The sequence below is a fragment of the Corvus hawaiiensis genome, chromosome 17 (genome assembly GCF_020740725.1).
Source record: "Corvus hawaiiensis isolate bCorHaw1 chromosome 17, bCorHaw1.pri.cur, whole genome shotgun sequence".
Lineage (NCBI taxonomy): Eukaryota > Metazoa > Chordata > Aves > Passeriformes > Corvidae > Corvus > Corvus hawaiiensis.
This window is the reverse complement of record NC_063229.1, coordinates 13,830,222-13,852,635: the sequence shown is the minus strand read 5'-3', so window position 1 is coordinate 13,852,635 and position 22,414 is coordinate 13,830,222. Positions and strand designations below refer to the sequence as shown.

General features: G+C 43.4%; 2 protein-coding genes across 3 annotated transcripts in view; one reads left to right on the top strand and one right to left on the bottom strand.

The window, feature by feature from the left end:
* SPO11 (SPO11 initiator of meiotic double stranded breaks) overlaps positions 1-22,414 on the top strand; it is a 217,728-nt gene that overhangs the window by 156,573 nt on the left and 38,741 nt on the right. The window lies entirely within an intron of this gene.
* The window catches only part of BMP7 (bone morphogenetic protein 7), a 42,973-nt gene that overhangs the window by 18,842 nt on the left and 1,717 nt on the right, over positions 1-22,414 (bottom strand). The window contains exon 2 of the mRNA XM_048321807.1: positions 82-274. Within this exon, the coding sequence (XP_048177764.1) occupies positions 82-274 (193 nt within the window). The remainder of the gene's footprint in view (positions 1-81; positions 275-22,414) is intronic.

Below are 22,414 nucleotides of genomic sequence, written 5' to 3'. Positions count from 1 at the left end.
TTCTAAAAGCACTGGATGTGACTCCCTGGAGGAACAAACTGTGCTTGTGCTTTCACCAGGGTCCCTCTGTGGGTCGCTCACCTTCCCGGGTGCTCCTGCAGGACCTGGTAGATGCTGATCTGGAAGGTTTCGTTGTCGAAGCGCTCGCGGATGTAATCCTTGTAAATCCTGAACTCTGCCGCCGTCACCGCCTCCCCCTCCGGGATTCGGGAGAGATCAAACCTGAACTCTCGGTAGTGGCAGCGCTGATGGTGAAACTCTCTGTCATGCTCCACTGAAACAGAAAACAGCCCATTAGCCACCTGCTTTGTTCCCCTTCCCCTCATCATCAAACACGCTCGCAAGTTGCCACAACAGAAAAGGGCAGGAATATCTGATTGCAGCATCTCACGGGCTGCTCAGTTCATTAAAGCACATAGGAAATACCTGCCCATATCTGGGCTATTATAGGCATATATGTGTTTATCAGGCTCTCTTTGGAACTGTTTTATGGTTGGCTGGTACAGGGGGCCATTGTGTTTCAAGGTTTTTTGGCAGCTTTGTGCGTGACAAGTGACTCTGGACATTTGCCACCGATAACGACCGAGCTGCTGTGGGAAGGAGCTGAGACAAACAGATGGGGCTTTTCAGGAGTGCTGGTTCTTGGCCTGGCTCTGCTTCTGACAATCACACACATATCCACATGCTATAGACACAAATTCCAGCCCTTGAGGCTCTTCATGCCAGTGTCCCACGTTTGGTGCCAGCTGAACTCATCACAAGCCCACAGCTCCGCTCTGTAGGGTCAAAGCTTTCATTTTAAAGGATCTTTAGTGATCAGGGCTGTGAAGAAACTGCTCAAATTGAGGACCTTCTTCTACCTCCCAGCCCTGACTGCGAAATAACAAGTGCCAGATCCTCCCAGGCTAGTGCTGGGATGTGTGTTATCCCACGGGGTGACAGGTCTGCCTGTCCCCTGATGGACAGCTGATGGTCTCGTGTAGCCCTGCTCGTGGGTACGGAAGCAGGGGGTTGCTGTTGGGAGGAAACAAAGACTTCAAGCCAGTCCTCCAGCAAAGGGGAGGTGAGGTGTCACTGCCCCAGCCCGACACATGAGGCAAGGCACCCTTCTTGGAACAAATTCCAAATTAAACAGACAAGTCAGACAAAGGAAAAGGGGGAAACGGAGGTAATAAGGGGATGAACTGACTCGCCCAAGGTCACAATGCATGACATTTTAAGAGCTGAGGTTTGAACCAGGAACTTCCTATATGTCCTAGCCCTGTCGTCTGTCCACTTGACCTCCCTGCAGCTTGACTGCACAATTCAAGTAGTTAGCTCTGAGATTTCCTTGGCAAAGAATGTGTGTCTTTCTACAGGCCTGATTTTCTTCTGGCAGCAGCAAATCCATTGTGTAAATCCATTGACTTAGAGGGAATTACTCCTGAAAAAGAGGAGTTTCAAGCCTGAGTCTGGAAAGTGCTGTTTAAATTTACAGTGCTGCATGGTACAACTGCAGATCAGTGCTGGCCAGGGTGTCCCTGTGGCAGGGACAGAGCGTGGGGAGGCTCTGGGAGTGGGGCTGTGTCCAAGCACGGAGCAGGTTCAGCGCTGCTTTGCTGGCCGAGGCTCAGCCGTTGGCCATGGACTCTTCCTCCTCTCTCACATCCCTTCTGTGAGGAGTCCAGTTTGCCACTGTGTGATTGCTGCTCAGGGAGATGCTTCAGAGCTCTTACTCACAGCTGGGATTCATCTTAAAGGAGTTTTTAGGTATGAAACCTCCAAACTTTCCAAGACAAAGGTGATTAAGTTCAGCAAATGGTTTTATAGGTTGAGCAGTCTCTGTTGCACCTCTACTAAAACATCTCAGGGACAACATTCAGTGTCTCATACCCTGATGTGGGGGAATATTGTGAGTATTCACCCATGCTTGTAGAAGACTTGGCAGGCTACAACTGCCCTGGACGTGCTAGCAACACTATTAAATGTGCCTCAATCCCTTTCCTCCAAAGTACTCCTAATAGAATAAGATATAAAGAGCATGATTTCAGTTTTAAAGGAATTTGTCTGCACCTAAATTAAAAGGGAATGAAAAAATACTTTAATATGGAATCACTCCTTTAACCACAACTGTAGAAGAATGAGTATAAAACTGTGTGGTTTTAGTTGCAGCTGTTAGCAGTAGGATGTACAAACATGATTTGCTTCCAAAGACACTGGAAGGCTGAATTTCCAGAGGAAGGTGGGTGCAGTTTTTCAGTATGTGTGTGATGACAACTGCATCAACCAACACTGGCCTTTAGCTGCACTTTATGCACAAGGTCTGACAACAAGCACATGAAGATGAAACTTTTTGGGGTGCTGCTAAAGTTCACAGCAATTCCCACTGCTGAGCCCTAGAAAAAATGTGTCGTGTTAGTATGAAAAATTAACAGCCAGGGTCATAAAATAAAGAGCCCCAAAGTTTGAACTTTCCCATGCTTTGCAGATGTTTGGATATAGGGTTTTGGCCTGAGCCATCTTTAGTGTTAAAGCAAACATTCCTGTGGCTATAGTCATTAAGATCATGAAAATATGTGGATATGTAACTGAAGAAAGAATCCCAAGAAACCCTTCAACTCAGTGTTTATTGTTTTTCCCCTTTTTCTTTGCACTCTGGACCTATCTGCTGACCCAGAAGTAACAAATCCTTTCAGAACTAATTTATCAGAAACACTGACCCTGAATCAACATCTGTTAGATGACTGCAGTAAATCTTATTACATAATTAAACACCAAAATCTATGTTAAAATAACGTTAAGGGTCTGACTCGAACTCATAAAAGTAAGACTCTTCATTATGAAGGCTGAAATCCTATCCCTAAGTCATGCTGCTGTGTGTTGGTATGTGGGAACATATGGTACAGTATATCTGATCAAGCACTTTTTGTAGACCCCTGGAATACCTTAAGCACAACAGCACAGGGTAAGCAGGGGAGCATTCAAGGAGCCTGAGTTTCCTGGGTTTGATGGGTGTTAGACCTTTGACAATGCTGCAACTGGGTCATTTCCAGTTAATTACCTGAGGAGTTGGAAGGGGGAGAGTGGGGGGAGTGCTAGAAAAAAAAGGCAGAGGGGAACAGTGGTATTTTACATGTTCACTGAAACAGTCAGGAGAATTGCTGCAGCTCTTTGAATGTGACTGCAGTTCCTCCATTAGATTTATAAAATCCACGATCCGTATTGACACAATGACACAAGAACCTTTTGGTCATTCCTGAAGGACTAAGTCTCAGCTGTTTGTCAGCCATTAATGTTAAATCAGTGTTAAATGCTCCCTTAAAAGACATCAAGCATTTTGACTATTTGCTGGATATGCTTCATAGCCCTTCTGCCCACAGAACTTCAACTCATCTTCATCCCAGGCCCAGAATTCTCACAAATCTGCTACCCAAAGGCTTTGGTGAATGGTTTTAGCCCAGATGCTAATTTCAAACATTGGAAATTCCAGCTCACAATTCAAATGCCTTGGCAAGGCAGCTGCTTGGAGAGGAAGCCAAAGCTCTGGATGTGCAATCAAAGGTTGTAAAATAGGAAAAGGAAGAACACCCTTGAAATATAATTCTGCTATGAAACAGACTGTGTGCCTTAACTGTGGGAAAACAGTGGATTTCCTCTCCTTAAAAAACAATCCAAAGTCACTCACAGGTGATGCATGTGTAAACATGAGGCTCTCCTCACTCTTAGAAGCAGTATTGCATTCTGGAGGCACAACCACTGCAGACAAATTCTGGCCTAATTTAACACAGGGTTCAAAATTTGCTGGTGTAAAATAACTCTTGGCATGGGGAGTGGGGCAGTCAGCTGGAGCTATGGTGGATGAGGATCATCAGACACTCCCTCTGGCACAGTCCTTTGGGAAGGGAAAGGTGGAGACAATGGGAGTTGAGAGCTGTGGGATGGAGGAGGACATCAGATGCATGAGAAAACAAGCAAGACACCAAAAATCCTGGGGGACAATTAAGGTGATGCAGCCAAAACAAGGAATATCTCAGGCTGGTGGTTATCAGTAACTTGGCCACACCTGTCGCAAATATGCAAGTCAGATCAGCACCTTTGAAAGTCTGGCCTTGCCTATCTGTGCAGGATCTGAGTGCTGCTCTATCTGATACAGAGAGGGCTCCCAGCTCTCTGAAGTCCTTTGTCTCTCCAAGCCTCTGTTGTGGCCTGATGGTGATGCAAGAGGGGGCAGGACATGGTTGTGCAACGACAGGGATGGTTAAAAGAAAACAGGATGGATACATGTGCTCAGGTGTGAAGCAGCCAGGTATCAGATGCAAAAATATGGGAAAGCTAGAGATAAAATGTCAACAAATACTGGGTGCTTGTTCTGACATGTGCTGAAGATACAGCACTTAAAAACATTAGGATACAGGGATAAAAAAGTGTAGCTGTTGATATTTAGAACCTGGAGCAACAGAGATGAAGCCAGTACCAAAAAATAATGTTGGACAGAAAACCTTGTGGTCCTGATTTATCACCCCCTGTGCCCAAACTTCCAAAGCAAATGACAAATCAGCATAAAGCTGGGAAACTTAAACGGATCCCACGTTTGGTCACTTTCACAGCAAAGTATGTTGAGATTAGAAATAAGTGCCCCAACTGCCTTCAGCTCCTTTGTAAATCACTGCTGGCAAGTGCAAAGCCAACCTGAGCTAGTTCTGCAAACACTGGTTGGACCTCTGGGTTTGTCTCAGGGATTGCTGGTAGGCAAGGCCTGCCATGTGACAGTGAGGATTATGTTGAGGCATAGCTTGCAGTGTTGTTACTTCTCCCGACCCTTCCCAGCTCAGCCCTGGAACCCAGCACAGCAGCACGGTGTCGAGCACCAGCCCCATGTGCTGAGCAAAGGACCAGGGAATCACAGCAAGATTTTTTTTTTTCCCCAAGAATGACAGTGTTAAAAAGTAATTATTGCCGAAATATTAAAGAGCTAATCTAAACTCCAGGGAAGTCAATAGAAGTATTTTCACTAATTTCAATGGATTTCATGGGAGGCCAGTCTACGTGCTTAGGTATTTTTATGCTCTGGTTTTCTGAAGATGCAAAAAACTCTTTTGCAGAATGAAAGTCAACATCAGATGAATAGACTCTGTTCTCAGGTTGCCAGACTGGGAAAGCTTTGGTAATTCCATACCTCTTCCTCCTTGGCACATTTGGGTGATGCACTTAAGAATATATTTTGAATATATAAACAAGTAAAAACTTAAATTTTCTTGTTAATGCTTTCACCTGATAATATGTTAATTGTTTTTATGAGGCACTTTGAGAGCAGTTGTCTCATTTATTGTAGTGCTTACAACAATTAGAGCTACTTGTTTCTCATTTACAATGGAAAAAGGCACCAGAAGGAATGTGCAGTAGGGTGTCTGTAACTTCTTCACTCCCAAAAAAGGCCAGAAGGGATTTGTAAAGGACTTTAATCTCAAATAGATTAAAGGTCCTGAATTCCTGAGACTGAAAGATAAGTCAAAGGAAAATAGATTCCAAAAGACAACACCCCCTCCCTTAGCTTCTCAGCCAGGCTGCTGCTGAGCCGTCAGCAATTGCCTGAGAAACCCCTCAGAGATTTGGATGCCAAAAAAAATCTGCCACACTCTGGCATTAAGATCTAACAGATTTTCAGAGTCTACCTGTGTGGTGAGTTTAGAGAGTAGGAAAGCCTTTATCTGCTTTCCCTCCGACAGCTGCAGAGCTACAGAAAGTGGGCACTGTTTCTTCAGAGGTGGCTGAGGGCTGCCAGGCTTGTGCTGAGACCCTGTGGATTGACCTCAGCCTCAGTGTTTCCATGAAAGAGCAAACTAAACTCTGACTTACACATTTGCACCCAGCAGTGCAAAATCTTCTTCGAATTTTCCAAGAAAATTTACCTTTATTTCCCTCCATCGCCACCCCCCGAGATCGAAGCCAAAACTTCAGAAACTCTGTTGCATCATTTCAGTGCAGAGCCCAAGATTCCCAGAAATCAGCTGCCCTGGGACCAGCTCCACCTGGGCCCCACCAGCCCTTCCAGCCTGTGTCTCTTACTGCTTTTAAAGGGAAACTCCTCTCCTATCTCCTGCCTCACTCTCTTGTCTCCCTTGGGAAGTGTATTCAAGGGCAAAAAAATTTCCCCTTCCCCAGATGAGCTTTTGGGTGGATCCTGTCCTCTCCCAGCTCCCCACAGTGCCCGAGAGCAGCAGTGGCAGGAGGACCAGGGACCTCCCAGCACGGCGGGAGGGAGGCCAGGGCCACCCCTTGGGCTCGGGGCTTGTGGTGGTTGTGAAACTGCGCTGTAAATTTTCGGGATGTCAAATGCTAGACCTCTTGATGGGATCCTAATTAACAGGCATTAAATGTTCCCTCTATAAATTGCGCTTCTTTGTCTCTAAATTGGTGGATAAAACCATGGCACTTATGAAATATAGGCCTTTTCTCCTTATGTTGCTGAGGTTCAAGAAGGAGGAAACCAATTAGGGGAAGGATCCAGCGGTCTCTGCAGCTGAAAGAGCCTACTGGGCTCAGCAGGATGCCTGATTGAGCAAGAAATGCAAGGTCAATCCTTATATTTTTCTGAGGAAAAGGGGGACTATAATAAAGATTATTGCAATAATGTCATGCCAGGCCACAGTCTGCGAAGGCACATGTTTCCCTCCTCAGTGTGCTCGACAGCAAGAGTTACAGGGGCAGTGGCAGGAAATTTATAATGGCAAGAATTTAGGAATGCGAAGTTCTGTGATTGGTCTTCATTTGTTTCATTCTCTCGGCTTCAGGATTTACATGCTGACATTAGGCAGCTAAAGCAGCAGTTACAGAAATATTCGAAGAAATAGTTGAATATAAATTGGGAGTTCTATAAATGGAGTAGAGCAAATGTCCTGGGGTGTGTGATGGGATTTTTTTTTTTTTTAAGAGTGGTAAAAACAGTATTTGGAGGACCTTTTACATGGAATAGTTGCAGCTCTCCAAGTCATCTAGAAGCTATTGCAGGTTTTTGGAGATACATAAGGAAAAACAAATACAGCTAGATTTTGGTCTGTGAGATAAGTTTACTAGAAAAATAGCCTGTGGTTTTCCCATAACTCATTAATGCACCCCATCACCAGGGATTGCTGCCATCCTGCCACTTCTAAAAACACAGCCTGTCCTTGAGCCACAGGCTCAGCACCCCCAGATATTTGGGGGGTTCTGGGCTCATCTGCCCAAGCCCTGTCCTGATGCCCTGTCCCCATGTGCCCTTTGCAGAAGGCAAGGGAAGAGCATAGCTCAGCAGAAGGGACCCTGCACCCAGCTGCTCCCTGCTCATGGATCCATTTTACAGCCAGGTAGAGGGAGGAGAAGGTGATAAACTTTCTTGCATGGTAAACTCACTGTGTGCCAGGGCAAAGTCCTGCCCCATCTGTGGGTGGAGAGCGGAACTAACGGACTAATTTCAAGTAAGATGAAAACCAGGCTCCATAAACCCCTATCCTCAACCCCAGAGGCTGGAAATTCTTTAGTGCTCACTCTGCAAAGTGATCTGGGGTAAGCATTTTTCCTTCGAAAGGGGAAAAAAACCCCTCTGGAGTTAATATTCTCCCTTTAGCCATCACTTCATTTTTTCAGCTTTCAGCATGGAGGTGGTGTTGCCAGCAAGACCACCTAGCCACAAACCCAGCAGGGAGCTTCCAAAATTCTTCTAAACACTGACTCCTTGTTATAAATTGAAAAGTGGTAATAGCAGCAGTGCATATCACATCTGTGCCAGGCTTCAGGCCTGGGAAGCAGCAGCCTCCCTACTGCAGAACACAACTTGGAAAGATCCTTTCAGTCCACACATGTATCAGTATTAGCCATTTCTTTGTCAACAAATCCCTTAATACGTACCCTTTCTATCATGTACAGATGTCCAAAAAATAATGGAATACTGTACTACAAGATTAAACACTTTAATGTCAGCATATGTGTTGCATGACTCGGAACAATGGTATCATTGTGCGTGTGCAAACAGCCGGGCGAGGGAAGATGGGTTTAATTATCTCCGAAGCAGCAGCAAGTTCTTCCTGACTAAGTCAAACTTCAGCTAGCAAGGGCTGCTCAGAGCAGAAATTGGTGTTTCTCCCTTCCTGGTGTTCTTCCAGTGCTGGGATCAGTGCTGTACCCACGTCAGGCAGGGCTTCGAAGCGCAGTTCGGGAGGCACCTGCTCCCCTGGGAGCTACGTGCCGCCACGGAATGTGGTGTGGGGACCAGAGGATGCTGTGAGTCACCACATCCTCTCGCCCCATGTGTCACCCAGGAGTCTTTTAAGTCAACATTCCTAAGTATGGTAGATGGCAAAGGGGGAAACAGTCATTGGGAAGGAAAGGACAGAGAGAATCGTGCATGCTGCCTTCTGAATTCGGAGACATTTTCTGCCGGGATTTCTCTGCAGACACTTGAGGGAATGCTGGATGGTAAAACCATTTCTTTTTAAAGAACATCCATGAAGTATCTGGGCAGGTTATGCACAGGTAATCCATTTTCCTTCCCGAGTGTGCCCTGATGGGTACCCGCTTACGCTGTGGTTTCTCTGCTGAAAGCAGAGCCAGACGAGATGAAAGGTATTGTGAAAAATTTACACGTGGGACTGCTCTGCGAACACAAAACTCTCCTAATAGTAAACAGACCGATGGTGGTGTGACTCCTGGTGCTGTTTGCTGTGTCTGCATGTGTATCTGGGGAAAGCAAAGTTAAATAAGCAGGGAAGAGTTGTGTTTCTCCAGAATACCTTATTCACAGCCCTGTCACGTGAAACACGGCAGCACATGGAGCTTCAATCCATCTGCAGCTGCTGTAACACACTGAGCATTGCTGTGGGATTTGAGTGGTGTGAGGGAATGGAGAATTGGGGGTGTGACAGGGGAAAGAAATAAATGGGAGTTCATGCAGTTGTTCCTTTTGACAGACTCCCTCTAATTCTACCTTCATCTTCCAGGAATCCACCATAAGGAAATCTCCTGCCAGGCCTCCCTCACCAGGCTCTCAAATCTTGTTTCTCTTCCTCCTTTCACAGCGAAGGGGGAATCCAGGACAGTGCTGACCTGGGGATTAGCCTCACCAGCTCTCCCATTGCAAAAACCTTGTGGGTGGCTCATTTCCAGAGAGGCAAGCTGGGGACTGTGGTGATGCTGCAAATCATGGCTCCTCCTGTGTCCTCCCAACCAGCCACTGTTGTGGCCATCACAGATGTCTCAAGCTCTCATTCTGGCACAGGGAGCAGGGTTAACTGAGGCTGGTATTTACCCCAGACAGACCAGGGCTGTTGTGTCTCTCTGTGTACCTGAAAGATGGGATGCACCTGGACAGCAGCTCCAAGCCAGGGGCTCTCACAGCCCCCTGCAGGGACCGTGGGTGCACAGGGCAGGCTGAGGTGGGTGCACAGCCCCACAAAGGCAGCCTCAGCTCTACACCCCATTCTAGAATTGTCCCTGCAGTCAAACTGAGCAAAATGACAGGCAGAAGCTCATCATTGCTCCTGCTTTCTTTTCTCTGTCTGCACAGCATGGAATAACACAGCCTGAGAGCAGAGGCATGCAGCTGTCTAACACATCCCCTAAACCCTAAATCCTACGGATGCAGCTGTGGGAGGTATGTGAAGATGCAGGAGTACATTTTTCTTTTCCCCCTCTGAGCAGAGACAACTGCTACTCTGCACTGCTCACTGGCTCTTTGTAATTCAGGGGACAGCAAGGCTGCTTCCCTGGTGCTGTGGAATCAGGGAGCTCTATCTGGCCAGGCCAGCTTCCCTGCCAGAGTTAGATGTGAATTCCAAGTCACACATTTTGCTAGTGCATCCAAGGGTCAAGAGATAGTGGCAGTCTGGGGAGGAATCATGATGAGGATCAGGCTGAGGTGGCAGCCACAGCACAGAAAAAGGCAGGTCTGGAGGAGGAGAAAGCAGGGTGATGGGTGTCTCAAATAGGAAGTGGTTGCAGAGCACGAAGAGGGAGAAAAGTTAAGTGGCCATAAGGTTTATTGAGAGAAATAATCCCCCAGCCCAGCCACTCAGCAGATGGGGCCCAAGGTGCTTCCTGCAACCCGCTCTGAGACTGAGCAGGTCTCAAAAAATCACTGATGCAAAAACCAGCAGCCTGCCCTGACTGTCTGTACACACAGCATTGAGCAAATGCAAACACATCCCCAGGCCGTCGGAGGGAGAGACAAGTGGCTGAACAGATCTGGTCAAAAATAAAGTGTATTCATCCAGGGGAGATAAGAGGCAGTGTGAGAGACTGCTACAGGCAAACCTAAAATGGGGAAAAAAGCCCACAAGGGAAGGACTGAGCATCTCTGCAGGAAGATGGGAGCCTGCTGGGAGCACAGGCACCGCGAGCTGCAATTGGCATGTGCAGAGGACATTAAATAAAAAATTTAAAAATTTTTACTGCAAATTAAAACCAAAATATGTTGTAGTAGCTGTTCAATGTAATGATTTGACCATGCAGAGATGCAATAGGATCAAATTTTTCCCTTGCATTCCAGTATCTACACTGGGGCAAAGTAATAAGTCTTCAAATGTATTTGATAAATTAGATATTGTTCATAATAAACAGCCTGAGTCAGTAATTTTGGGAAGGTGACTGCCTGAGCATCTGTGATGTGCTTATACAAAACAGACAGAAATGGCTAAAGGTACCTCTGCTGCCTGGAGAGTGAGTTCCAAATCTTCCTTCCAGGGCTAAAAGAACTTCATGAAAGTTGTGCTCATAATCTGATGCTTTTGAGCTTATATGCTAATTATCTTCTATGACATGATTTTTTTCAAGCTGCTGTTTCTTATTACTTTGCAGTATCATTACATAGAATAAAGTTACTTAAGACAGCAAAAGATTCAACAACACTTGCAAAACTGATAGAGAAAGGAGGACTGGATTCTGGACTAGTACAGCTGGTTTAAGGTATTTTAGAAGTAAATGAAATCAAATGAGAATTTATAATCCTTGCTGAGGTCTGGATTCCATCAGACTAAACTCATTAGGCATTAAGGTGCAGGTGCAGCTAAATAAAGGATCGTTCTGCTTTTCTTAATGCCATAGATTCACATCTTGAGTTCAAAATAAAAGTCTTTAAAAAGCACATGTATATATTGTGCATCTACTGGCAACACTTGAAAGAGAAAGTTCAGCTGATGGAATCTTCAAATGCCTCATTTTTGCCAAAGGAATGTGCCCATTTCTGCACCAGCTGTGCTGAGCGGCACGAGTGGAGAAGTGACTGGACATTGGCCTCTAAAGGCTTATTCATTTCATTTGCATCAGACTTCCTTTCATCTACTGAGCAGCTGCCCAAATAAATAGCATAAATCTAATTAATCCTCCTTTAATATTGTATTGCCACAACAATTCCAGCATCCCCCCCAAGTACTGCAGGAGTGTGGGCCTACACCTGCACAAGCTCCCTGTGAGGAGCACAGCAGGAGTCGCAGGGAATCCAGCCTTTCTTGTGGTTTACTGGGATAAAAGGAAAATAATTAAAAACCAGTTTCCCAGGTTTGAACCCATACGACTTGCTGGATTTCTCAGCTGAAATCCCAGATTCTGCTTTTGTTGAGAGAGCAGTTTGTGGCATATTACAAAATAAGCAGCTGATATCAGGCACACAGCCATCAGATAAGGATCTCAGCCTTTGATTGTGATCAGCAAAATCTCAACTTGGAATGTATACACTGAGCTGTGCCCCAAAACCACGACCAGCTGGGCCTTTCAAGCTTGTCTGTGCACTAGCAAACATCTGCAGCTCTGGGCCAGGCAAGAGCTGGGAGATTAGGGGACAACAAACTATTGAGGGGAAAGGTCCTGCTGCCCCAGAGGGGAAATCCCTGCACCCAGGCTGCTACAACCGTTGCCTATTTCTCAGGTGTTCTGTATGTGGGAGGTCCAGGGGTATTAGCAGTTTATAAGTATTATAGAGAAGTGAAGTATTTGGGGGGATGTTTTGGAAAATAACCATTAGAAACTTCAGTTGCTGCTTACAAAGATACTGTGGAGTGCCCTTCCTCATGCAAGTGTGACTTCATGACCCAGTTCACATTTTTCTTTGAGATCATCATGTTTCCTCTGTGCTGCCAAGAGAGCCGAGCTCAGGTGGGGCACTTCGTTTGGGACATGGGACCTGGAGAGGAGGTCACTGCCTGGAATGACCCTCCCTGCCAGCACCACACATCCCCTCGCTGTCCTTTAGCCTGTGATGGGACTCATAGCTTATGCATAGGAGCCTGCTGCTTTCTAGGAATATTTGCTGTGCAACACATTTATTTTATTGAGAAATAGGCAGCTATTTATTCTTTTATTAACTCTATACAGCCCTGAGAGCTATGAATATTAAAGACCTGTGAGTTGCTGGCATCCACATATATTCCTGTTTGCAGAGGCAAAATGTTAGCATCTCAAAATGATGGCAAGTTTAAACTGTTATTTCAGGAATGTCCTCCGAAGATAAAGATGTACATATTCATGTATAGAGCATGTGCACGTGTCTGTCCCCTTTACACTTTAAACGTTGATGGCCCATGCCCCAGGCACAACGGCATCTGAAGGTGAGGCAAAGATTTATTTGCAGTTTAATTCCCACCCACGATCCCTATTATACAAGAGGAATTTTCTTTTGGTACAAGATAAGCCCATCAGTGACATCAGCAGCACCTAGCCCTGCATACCATAGCCCTGCTGGATTCCTGACACTGAGCCTCTCACTAGGGCTGGGCCATCCAGGCCTCCTGAGTCAGCCCCTAACAACAGCATTTTCTGTTTTGTTTTGGTTTTTGTGTGTCTTCAAACGCAATTTTGCAATTGCAGTTCTGGGGTGAAAGATCAGCTGTTGAAATACGCCCTGGTGTGAATGGAGGGAGCCCAGCTCGGGTCCTGTTGCGTGCAACTGGTGAAAATAGCACAGAAATGAGGGTGTGGGGCTTGTGAAAGCATCTCTGAAGGAGCAGGAGCACAGAGCACTTTTCTCCAGCTTGGTCTCCTGCCTACCAGTCACTGCTCACTTGGATTACAGCTGCCAACCCGGGGAGGAAAGACTTGCAGTGTATCAGACACACAGGCTTAGATTTACCCCCCTCCTCTGCAGTATTTCCAGTGAAGCAGCTCTCATCTCACAGCTGTGGACTAATGAGCAAAATGACAGTTACTGTTTGCTAAAGAAATATTTGGGGTTGGCTTCAATGCATTTCTGCATCGTTCTGGATTCTTTTGTGTATTTCTGTATTCCCTGTGTCAGGCTTTAATGCAGTGGAACGGTCAGAGATTTCCAGGGATATGGACTCAAATATTCCGGTAATTTGATTACAGCACATGCCATGGATTGCAGGAACTATTGTATTCAGAGGTCAAAGTTGTGTCCACACCAATGAGGGAAGTTTTACACCACGTGTCTGATTTTCTTCTCCTTTTCACCTGTCTCAGGAGACAAATGTTTCATCACATAGTGCTGAAATATCTTCATCTCCTGATTTGGGCCAAGATTTAAGAGTGGTTACCCAAAAATTTCTTATTGAGCTGAGGAGAAAGATCTGTGCTGAATGATTCTTTTTCAGTTCTTCTCTTCTGCAGTTTATTACAAGTATATTTGTTTAATTAGGGGGCCCAGTAGTAATGTTGTTAAAATACAAGTGGGCACATTTATTGTTTCCTCCAAAAGGAAACAACCAGTCTCTAGCAGTTCTGGTTTTTCCCTGCTTCAACTGAACATTTACTGCTTTATGTAGCTAGCAGATTGTGAGGCTAAAGTTACTTCTCTTTTTTTCCTCCTTTTATTTCTTTTTGTTAAAAAGAAAAGAAAAAAAAATCCCCTCCATTCTCTTAACAAGTGCTGGATTTTTTAAGGATATGGTCAGAAAGGGGAACTTAAACTCAGCATGATGTTTATAGTGCCACACAAGCTTCAGGAAAAGTGATGTACAGTACTCTTTATTAACATCTAAAAAGTCCCTGTGGGATTATAAGAACTGCAGAGTAATAAACAAATAAAAGTAGCAAGATTAAATTGTTCAGAATATTTTTAGTGATGGAAGCAGCAATAAGTTTTAACCTTGAGAACCAGGGGAAGAGCAGCTTGTGGGTAGAACAAACACAATTAGGAATGGATTCCTCTTAGTGATGACTGGTTATCATTCATGGCATTACAGATAATTGTCTTGTGTAAATAAATTGCTAAAATACGGATACAAAAGAACAGTACTCAAATGTAAGCACCAGAATTCAAAATTTCTAAATTACAGTAATTTTTAATCTTCCATTTAAATGATGGACCTGAACTTGCTTTCCCCTGTGGTGCCAAAGGACTCACTACAGTCAAAGGCTGCTCCAGGTACCAACACAGGGAAATACAACCAGCCCTACTCCCAGTCCTCACCCAGGAAGAAACTCTTCTCTCCATCATAATTAAAACTCCCAACTACTGATACTGTATTATTTTATGAGCATTTTTTTAGTACTTCTCCCAGAGCTCTTCTGGTCTCTTTTTAAAAGCTTTACAGCCACAGTGCTGTGGGAAGAACAATTGGTAAAGTCGAGGCAGCCCCACCAGTGCCAAGGCAAGGCGGTGGCCAGGGGCAGGATTTGGCCCAGGGGCTCCAGTGACAGAGTCAAGAGCTCAGGTTGATTTACAGCCCCCCAGGCTGGGCACAGGACGCTGTGCCAGCTCCTCGGATGGTGTCAGGGGTGGTGACTTCACCGCCGGGGTGGCCTGGGGCCAGGCTGCTCCAGCTGAGGATATTGCGGGTGACATCAGTGGGGCTGTGTGGAGGTGTGATCCAGGCCAGCATCGCGCTGGGAGGCTGCAGCACGGCGAGAGGAAACTCTGTGCTCATTTGAAAGGCACTTGTGTACAGCAGGGAAAACCTTACAGACTGATGCTCTGCGAGATTATCGGCCCATCGTGCTCCCCCACCACTGAGAGAGCTCTTGCTCGCCTTAATTATCGCTTAGGGGGAAGCGGCACCTTCCCTCTCCCCTCCTTTTCCTTGTTTTTTTTTAAAGGAAGGTAGCTTTTAAGAGCTTGCCATGAAGATCTAAGCTAAAGGATTTTCTCTACTACAAAGCCTGCATAGTTTCCCAGGCCAGGTGGACCCGATAGCACTGACTGCATGCTGAAAAATCTCATCCCCACCCTTCAGGCACTTTAATTGTAAGCCTTTCCAGATACACTGGATAAACACTGTCAAAATGAACCTGAAAGGGTTGTTGTTGTTGGTTTAGCCCTTAAATAATTATGAGTTTGTCTGTCTAATTACAACATAATCTTGTTTAAACTTGGATGCCTATTTGCAGTATCTCTTAAATGAGGTGGAAGCAGAAACACTGAAAAAAAAAAAAAGAAAATGCACAGTTCTTCCACTTTAAGAGAAGGAAAAAAGAGTTTTTACGCCTGTAAAATTTAATTCAACCTGACAACAAGAGACACTAACTTGGAAGCTACTGTGGTAGGATAAAGATGATAAAGAATAGTGTGGGACCTCCGAGATGCAACAGAAACTTAATCCTCTGTGGATAATATTTTTCAAACAGTTTAGAAATACTTTAAGGTAATTTACGGGAAGACTTGAGTGACAAAGCACATTACTTGAAGTGCCTTTCCTTCACTAGGCACTTTCTAAATTCTTTCTCTTTCATTTCTTTATTCTCAGGAGACTTTTAAATCCAGTGAACCAAAACAACACTTTGTTTGTTGGTATAGCACGGGGCTGGCACGGAGGGCAGACACTGCACCTGTTCCAATAAACTGGGGAAATGGAGAGATAAACCATAGCACTCATTAAGAGGAATCTACTGAAACATTAACAATTTGTATTTTGAATATCTTCCAGGAATAAAAGGAGAAATACATAAACAGACTTTGTTTTTACCATCATCAGTTTAAAATAAACTTTGTTTAAAGGAAACTTCACATTTGGTTTATGTACAAAGGCAGACATACCACTAAAGAAGCTGTGATAATGCTTGATTTTCTTTAAGAAAGGCAAATGATTTTATCTAGCTGCTCCTATTCTTCTAAAGAAAAATTACCTGTTGGCAGTTTAATCAAAATGAGTTAATTCCCCTGTTCCTTAGTTGTGGCAGCTTTTCTTGCTTTTGCATTTTCTCATGTTGAGTAATATCACATTCTTACAATCTAGTTCATAATGATGAGAGGAACAACATAAACTAAAGTCCATCTGCTCATCTATTAATAAATAACTAAAATTATGGGGGGGGGGGGGGGGGAGGGAGAATTGTTTGGATCGTTAGCAACAAAGTTCCCTGCAAAATAACTTTTATCTAGGCACAAGGAATATGCTATGTAATATCTGACAGACTATTAAAAAATCTTAAATGAGAAGAAACATTAAGTAACAGTTCCTCAAAGGATAAATTTCTTCAAACATTTCCCTTGATCATCAGAGCTTGTGCTGTTCAACATCCCATACATCTCCCTCAATTTCTCTCTCTCACACACACAGTATTAAATATAAAATGTCATGAAAATTCCTAAGTATCATTTAATGTTGGCAGCCCTGCACTGTAAAGCCATTTATATAAAACTGTGGTTGGCAGCTCTCACTCTTCCATGGGAACAAATTAACATTGGCATTCCAAACACAGGAAAGTAAGGAAATTAGAAACACAGTTTATATTTGGCCAGTGCTTTGAAATACTGTACCATGCTACTGATGTCAATTAATGAAAAGCAGAATTTTGCGGAGAGGGTCTGGTTTTGAAACACATTAACACACATTAAAACATGTTTGCACAGGAACTGGATTGTAAGCATCTTGGTTCCAAAACAATAAAGCAATTACACTAAAACTTGTAGTTTTAAAGTTGCCATTAATTCAATCCACTCAGTCTGGATCACTGAAGGATTGCACAAATGCTTAAAAGAAGGGGTAAGGCACAGTGTGTGGGGATTACACCCAGGTATATTTTTGTATAAATAATGGAATTGTAGAACATACACCCAAATAAAGGGGGGGCTCAGCAAACTCTGTGGTTCTCATCAATAAAGCAAGGATTTCCGAAAGGACTTTTTGAATTAGTTCAAACTTTGCTACCTGCAACCTTTTTTGTAGCAAAGATTTTTACTGACAAAATCTTCAACACCAACAAAATCTAGATGGCAGTTTATCTCCTGGCACAATTCCACTGACTTCAATGGAATTACTCCAGCACGGAATTTGGCCCCGCAGCCTTTACAAGGCGCTGTTTATTTGTACTATGATTCAGATATTTTGATACCACGAATCTTTCAGCACTGAAGTTTCTCCATATGAAATATGTCTTGTACTAAGAAATATCAGTTTCACATTTTTGTCAAACATTATTTGCTAAATTCTGTTTGTTGCAGGGATGGGAATTCAGCTGTAGTTCAACAACATGGATTGGGCTAATAATGATAAGCAGTGACTAATAGGAGCTGGTCCATGTTTTGATTGTTTGCAGCAAAGGAAACTTCCCTCAGAAACAATTTCGAGATTAGGAGAGAAAACTCTGTGAAGCTCTAGCAGAAACTACTGCATGCTCGTTATTTCAACACAGGGGCACTTCTTTGGCCCAATTCTGCTCTCAGTGGTGCTCATGTAAATCAAGAGGGAGTTTATGGGAATTACTTTGGATGTAGAGTTGTATAAATGAGACCACAGGGCCAGCTTCAGTAGAAATTTGACAATTTACACCAAAGAAGACCTAGCCAAGAATTTTCTCTTGGGCTTCCATTTTTCCAAACTCAAGCATGTGCAGAACTTTATCCATGTGATTAGTCCTCATGTGTAGTCTCATTTATTTTTTATTTCAAACAGTTGTGAAGGAAGATCTTCATCCTGAAACTAATTTAAACAGCTCTCTCATTTCTTTAGAAGTTTCTTCCATTTAGAGAAGAAATATACATATATAAAATAGCATATTTTATTTATATATAGTAAAGGTATATATTTTTTGATATATATGCAATTAATTCATGAAAGTACTTTTATGTAGGCCCTAGAGAGGAGCACTGGAAACGGTTTAAAATATCATGGTCTCTTAATGCTGTATATCAACAGGTAGTCTCTTTATCTGGCATGCCGTCAAAATTTGCTTACTTGTGTTCTTGCTCAGATGACTTCATCCATCATTGCAACTTCTCACTGGTATTCATCCAGTTAGGACAATTTAGAGGCATAAAACTAAATGTGTTATCATTTTAACCACAAATTAACAGTTTCCATATAAATGTTAGCATTTCCTCACTTGGTTCAAGGATAGCAGCCTTAATGGCACTAACCGTATATTTGATTTAAACTAATTAAAAACAGGGGCTCTTGCAATTTAATATATTGATTTTACCAGTGGGACTTACATCTTTTATAATAAGTGTACACAGCTGCACCACTCACCCACCGCCACTCTCAGACCTAATCCCTGCATTCCTCCTGACAATAACATGACAGGATCCACACATCCCAGTATTAGCCTTAACCCCGGTGACATTGCCAGAATGTATTAAACTAAAACATCACAGTGTCCTATTTAAAAGGAGCCTGTCAACAGCTCTGACTGGGCTTTAATAGTTATAATCTTTTTTATAATTAATGTTTCCAACCACTTGTGTAACCTTCTCTCACACATCTCTCCCCGCCGACCCGAAAATGTGTTTCAGGCTTATTTCCAGGGAATGTAGCGCCTGGTTTCGTGCTGCCTGTGCAGAGCCCATTAAAGCTCCTTTGCAGGGGGTGTGCTGGGACACACACACGTGCACACACACAGACACAGGCATGGCACAGCTGGGGGCACTGGGAGCAGGTCCTGCACGCTCCACTGGTGCCCAGCTCCTGTTACCTGCATCACAAGACCTGGCCATCAAGGCTTGTCTCCTTCAAAGCCCTTTAAGAGCCGTTGTGTTTTGGCTTCTAAACTGCAGCTCACAGAGGGGGATTCAGCCCCCCAGGACAGCCTGTGTGGGAACAGAGGAAAGACCCTGCTCTGGGATAAATCCGCTGGGTGCGAGCAGATGGGGACAATTTCAGGTCCTTTTTCTTTGTGTAAGGACATCTGTCCTTGGCTGCTCCTTTCTCTGCTACCAGCACACCCACGTGGCAGAGGTAAATAGTTCCAGTTCTACTCTGCCATTTTACACCTGGAAATTTGAAAATTAATTAAATTCTCTCTGGGATGGGTCTGTACATTCAAAGAATACCTGCTGGTCACTTGCTGCACAGTCAGTGTCCTTCATACCTTTGCTGAGAGCTTTCTGCCTTAGCCAGTGTTACACCACCAAGTGCTGCACATATCCACACTGCCCAAAACAATTATGGGATGTACCTGTTCAGGCTTGAGAGCTTTTAACAGTGTTAGGCAGAAGAGAAGGAAAAAAAAAGCCGAGGGCTTGGCTTAATGTATGGACAAACCATGTGATCGGGACCAGGCATCCAGGGCTAACTTTTAATCTGCTTTGTTTCAAGTGGGAAATATGTGAAGATCAAATAAGTTCAAATCCAGGTCAAATATCCTTGAAAATCTTTGATTTATATAAGCAGGAAAATGAGGTTTAAAAGAAGTGATTATGAAAGGGTTACTAAAAACACAGCTGTACGCGCGCACTCTTATATCTGAGGCTCTCCAAAGAAAAACTGTGTGACATCTATATTAACCTTTGGCTGTACACCAATGAAGGCCTGTAGTGAGCTGGAATGCAAGGCAGCCCCTTCCAAATTTTAACACAAGCCAGGTTACAGCTGCAAATGCCTGCAGCCCGTGCTCACTTTATAAAGTATTCCCCGAAGGAAATTTTTTAACTGTTATAGAATCTTTTTCTAATACCCTACAGTGTTAAAGCCTGTTATTAAAGGGCAAAGAGATGGTTCTCTATGCCAAACACTTGTCAACAAAAAGGATAGCCAGATGGTATGAAATAAAAGGAAACTTGGGGGCTCTTCAGCTTCTTGATTTATATTAACAAAAGCCACTTTCAAGTGCTCCTTCCAAGAATGACTAATTCCCCCCCCGTCCTTTTTTGCCAGGATTAAACAATGTTGTTCATTTTATAATCAACCACGAGACAAATTAACAAATTGCGTATCACTTGTGCCGACCCTTTTAAAAATATTCTGAGCAAGTCTGTTTACCAAGGCAAGTTTACCGGCATAAGGACAACGCAATTATTTTTAGAAGAGAAGGTCTAAGTCATCCAGAGGATGTTTACTCCTTAGTTGCTGTTTATAAATTTGAAATTAAACTTGTGCAAAAAATGCTTTGCATTTTTTCAGCTCCTAAAATGGATCAGTTTATAAGCTGTACTTGGACAGGATCTGAAATGAAATTCCAAATGCTAAAATTATGGTAGTAAATTTTACAAAATTAGCCAGTAATTAACTGGCTAACTTAGTCAGACCACTGTAGCTAAATTCCCTTTTAATTTACATATAACTTCATTCTTGACACAAATCCATTCCCCATTCATCTTAGCACAGGTGTAAGCTAGGACAAAATGTAGCCTGTAAACGAACTGGTAATAAATCTAAATCTAATTAGTTGTCAGGATTTTACAGTAAGTAAAACTTTGCTTACTACAAAGCTCCCTAAAACCAAGCACCTGTATTCTGGTTCCTCCCTACCAATACCCAGCATAAATTCTCCGGAGTGAATATACACAGTATCTCCATAGAAAGCAATGTGTGGGGTGTGTTGGTGGGGTTTTTACTATGTAGCCCAGTAAATCTTGCAATGTAATTTTTAAAAAAATATTATTCCCTCTAAAGTTGTACAACTAGATGGATGAAGAATACGAATAAGGCAAAAAAAAAGTGCTTTTGTAGATTAGCCTTTGGAAGCCTGGAATTAACATTTATTATTGATTGATATTTAAAAGTATTATTTCTTCACTTGCTTTTACTTCTTCCATGCTAAAATGAGACTTTATTATGCTGTGACACTTCCTCATTGTGATGGCTCTGGTACAGTAATAAAAGCCTACCTGTGAAATGCAATGCTCACAGAGTATCTCTTACAAAAGTAGGACACAGTTTACGACAGTCTGCATCTAGGAATTCAGCTCTGCTTTAAAAGGGATCATTGTAGAAAGTCTCCAAAAAAATTCAGTTCTACAATAGATCTTCTAATTTTCCCTGAATGTCATAGAAAACTGTACGTCTCAGAGCAGGTGTTGTGTTTGATTATATACGGAGTGAGTGGCTGCTCTAATTCATTAAAACCTCCATAAACAAGCCTGCCTTTGTCCTATAAAGATGAAAGAGCCATGACTATAATGGGATGAAAGGTGTGCACAGCGATGAAGAAAGCTATTATAGATCTATGTCCTTTTTAAACTCGTCCTGGCATGCACTGTTGACAAGGGAACAAAACAGCACAGATAAACCTCCGAAATGTGCCTTGCTCATAGTAATTCCACCTGTCCTTAAAACTACTGGGTTTTGCTTGTACTCTTACTACTCCCTGAGCATGCTGACAGCAATGAAATAAAATGATCATTTAGGATTTTGCATAAAGAACACTCTTAGATTTCTAAGCTGATTACAAACCCTGGCAGGTTGAAATGAGTGAATGTATCCACTGCAGTCGTCAAACTGCATGGGGATGTTGCTTACCAGGGGTCATGGTTTATACAGGTGAAACCTGCTCCATACAAAGTTCTCACGCAGACACAGACATACCCAAAATACAACTTTTATTTCGCATTTCTGGATGGATTCCACTCCTTTGTATTCAAAATAGTCAATGGCCTGAACATAAATTCTTTCTTATAACTCTTACATGAGCTGACAAGGAGACTCTTCCTTACGTCGGAAATGTGGCACAAGAGCTCTGCAGTTTCACTGATGATTCAGGAAATTACTACACCTGAGGAGCAGAGCTAAACTCCCTCCCATTATGTACTTACATGTTTCACAAGGTTCTCTGTCCTCTACTGAAATGGAAAGCGAAGTGTGAATTTTGCTATTGCTACTTCAACATCTTTTGTCTTCTGTTCAGGACTTTCCTTGCACCCAGCTGCACACAGTGTAGGACCCAAGAACCACGGAGAACAGTGTTAGCAAGGTCACCCTTATCTTTAAAGTCAAATATTTGACTGCCGTTGGTACTTTTGACTGCTCAAATATTTGATTTTAAATGTATCATTGCTCATCAGCTTAAGTATCCAGCAGTGACTAGACAAACACTGTAATTCCAAATGGAAAGCACCAGCCCTCATAGAGCACAGCCCCCGGGCCAGATGTAATTCCGAGCTTCCCACTGTGACGCTTATGGCAGTTAATAAGGAGGTGCAGCTCATGCAAACTAGAGCTCTCCCACAGCGTCCCGTGGCTCCTTATCATGCAAGAATTGCGTCGGGATGGCTACCGTGTCTAATAATTATTAACGTGTGTCACAGAGCCTTTACAGCTGCTGATCTTTTCAAGTTAGTTAAAGTGCTGGGATTAGAGAG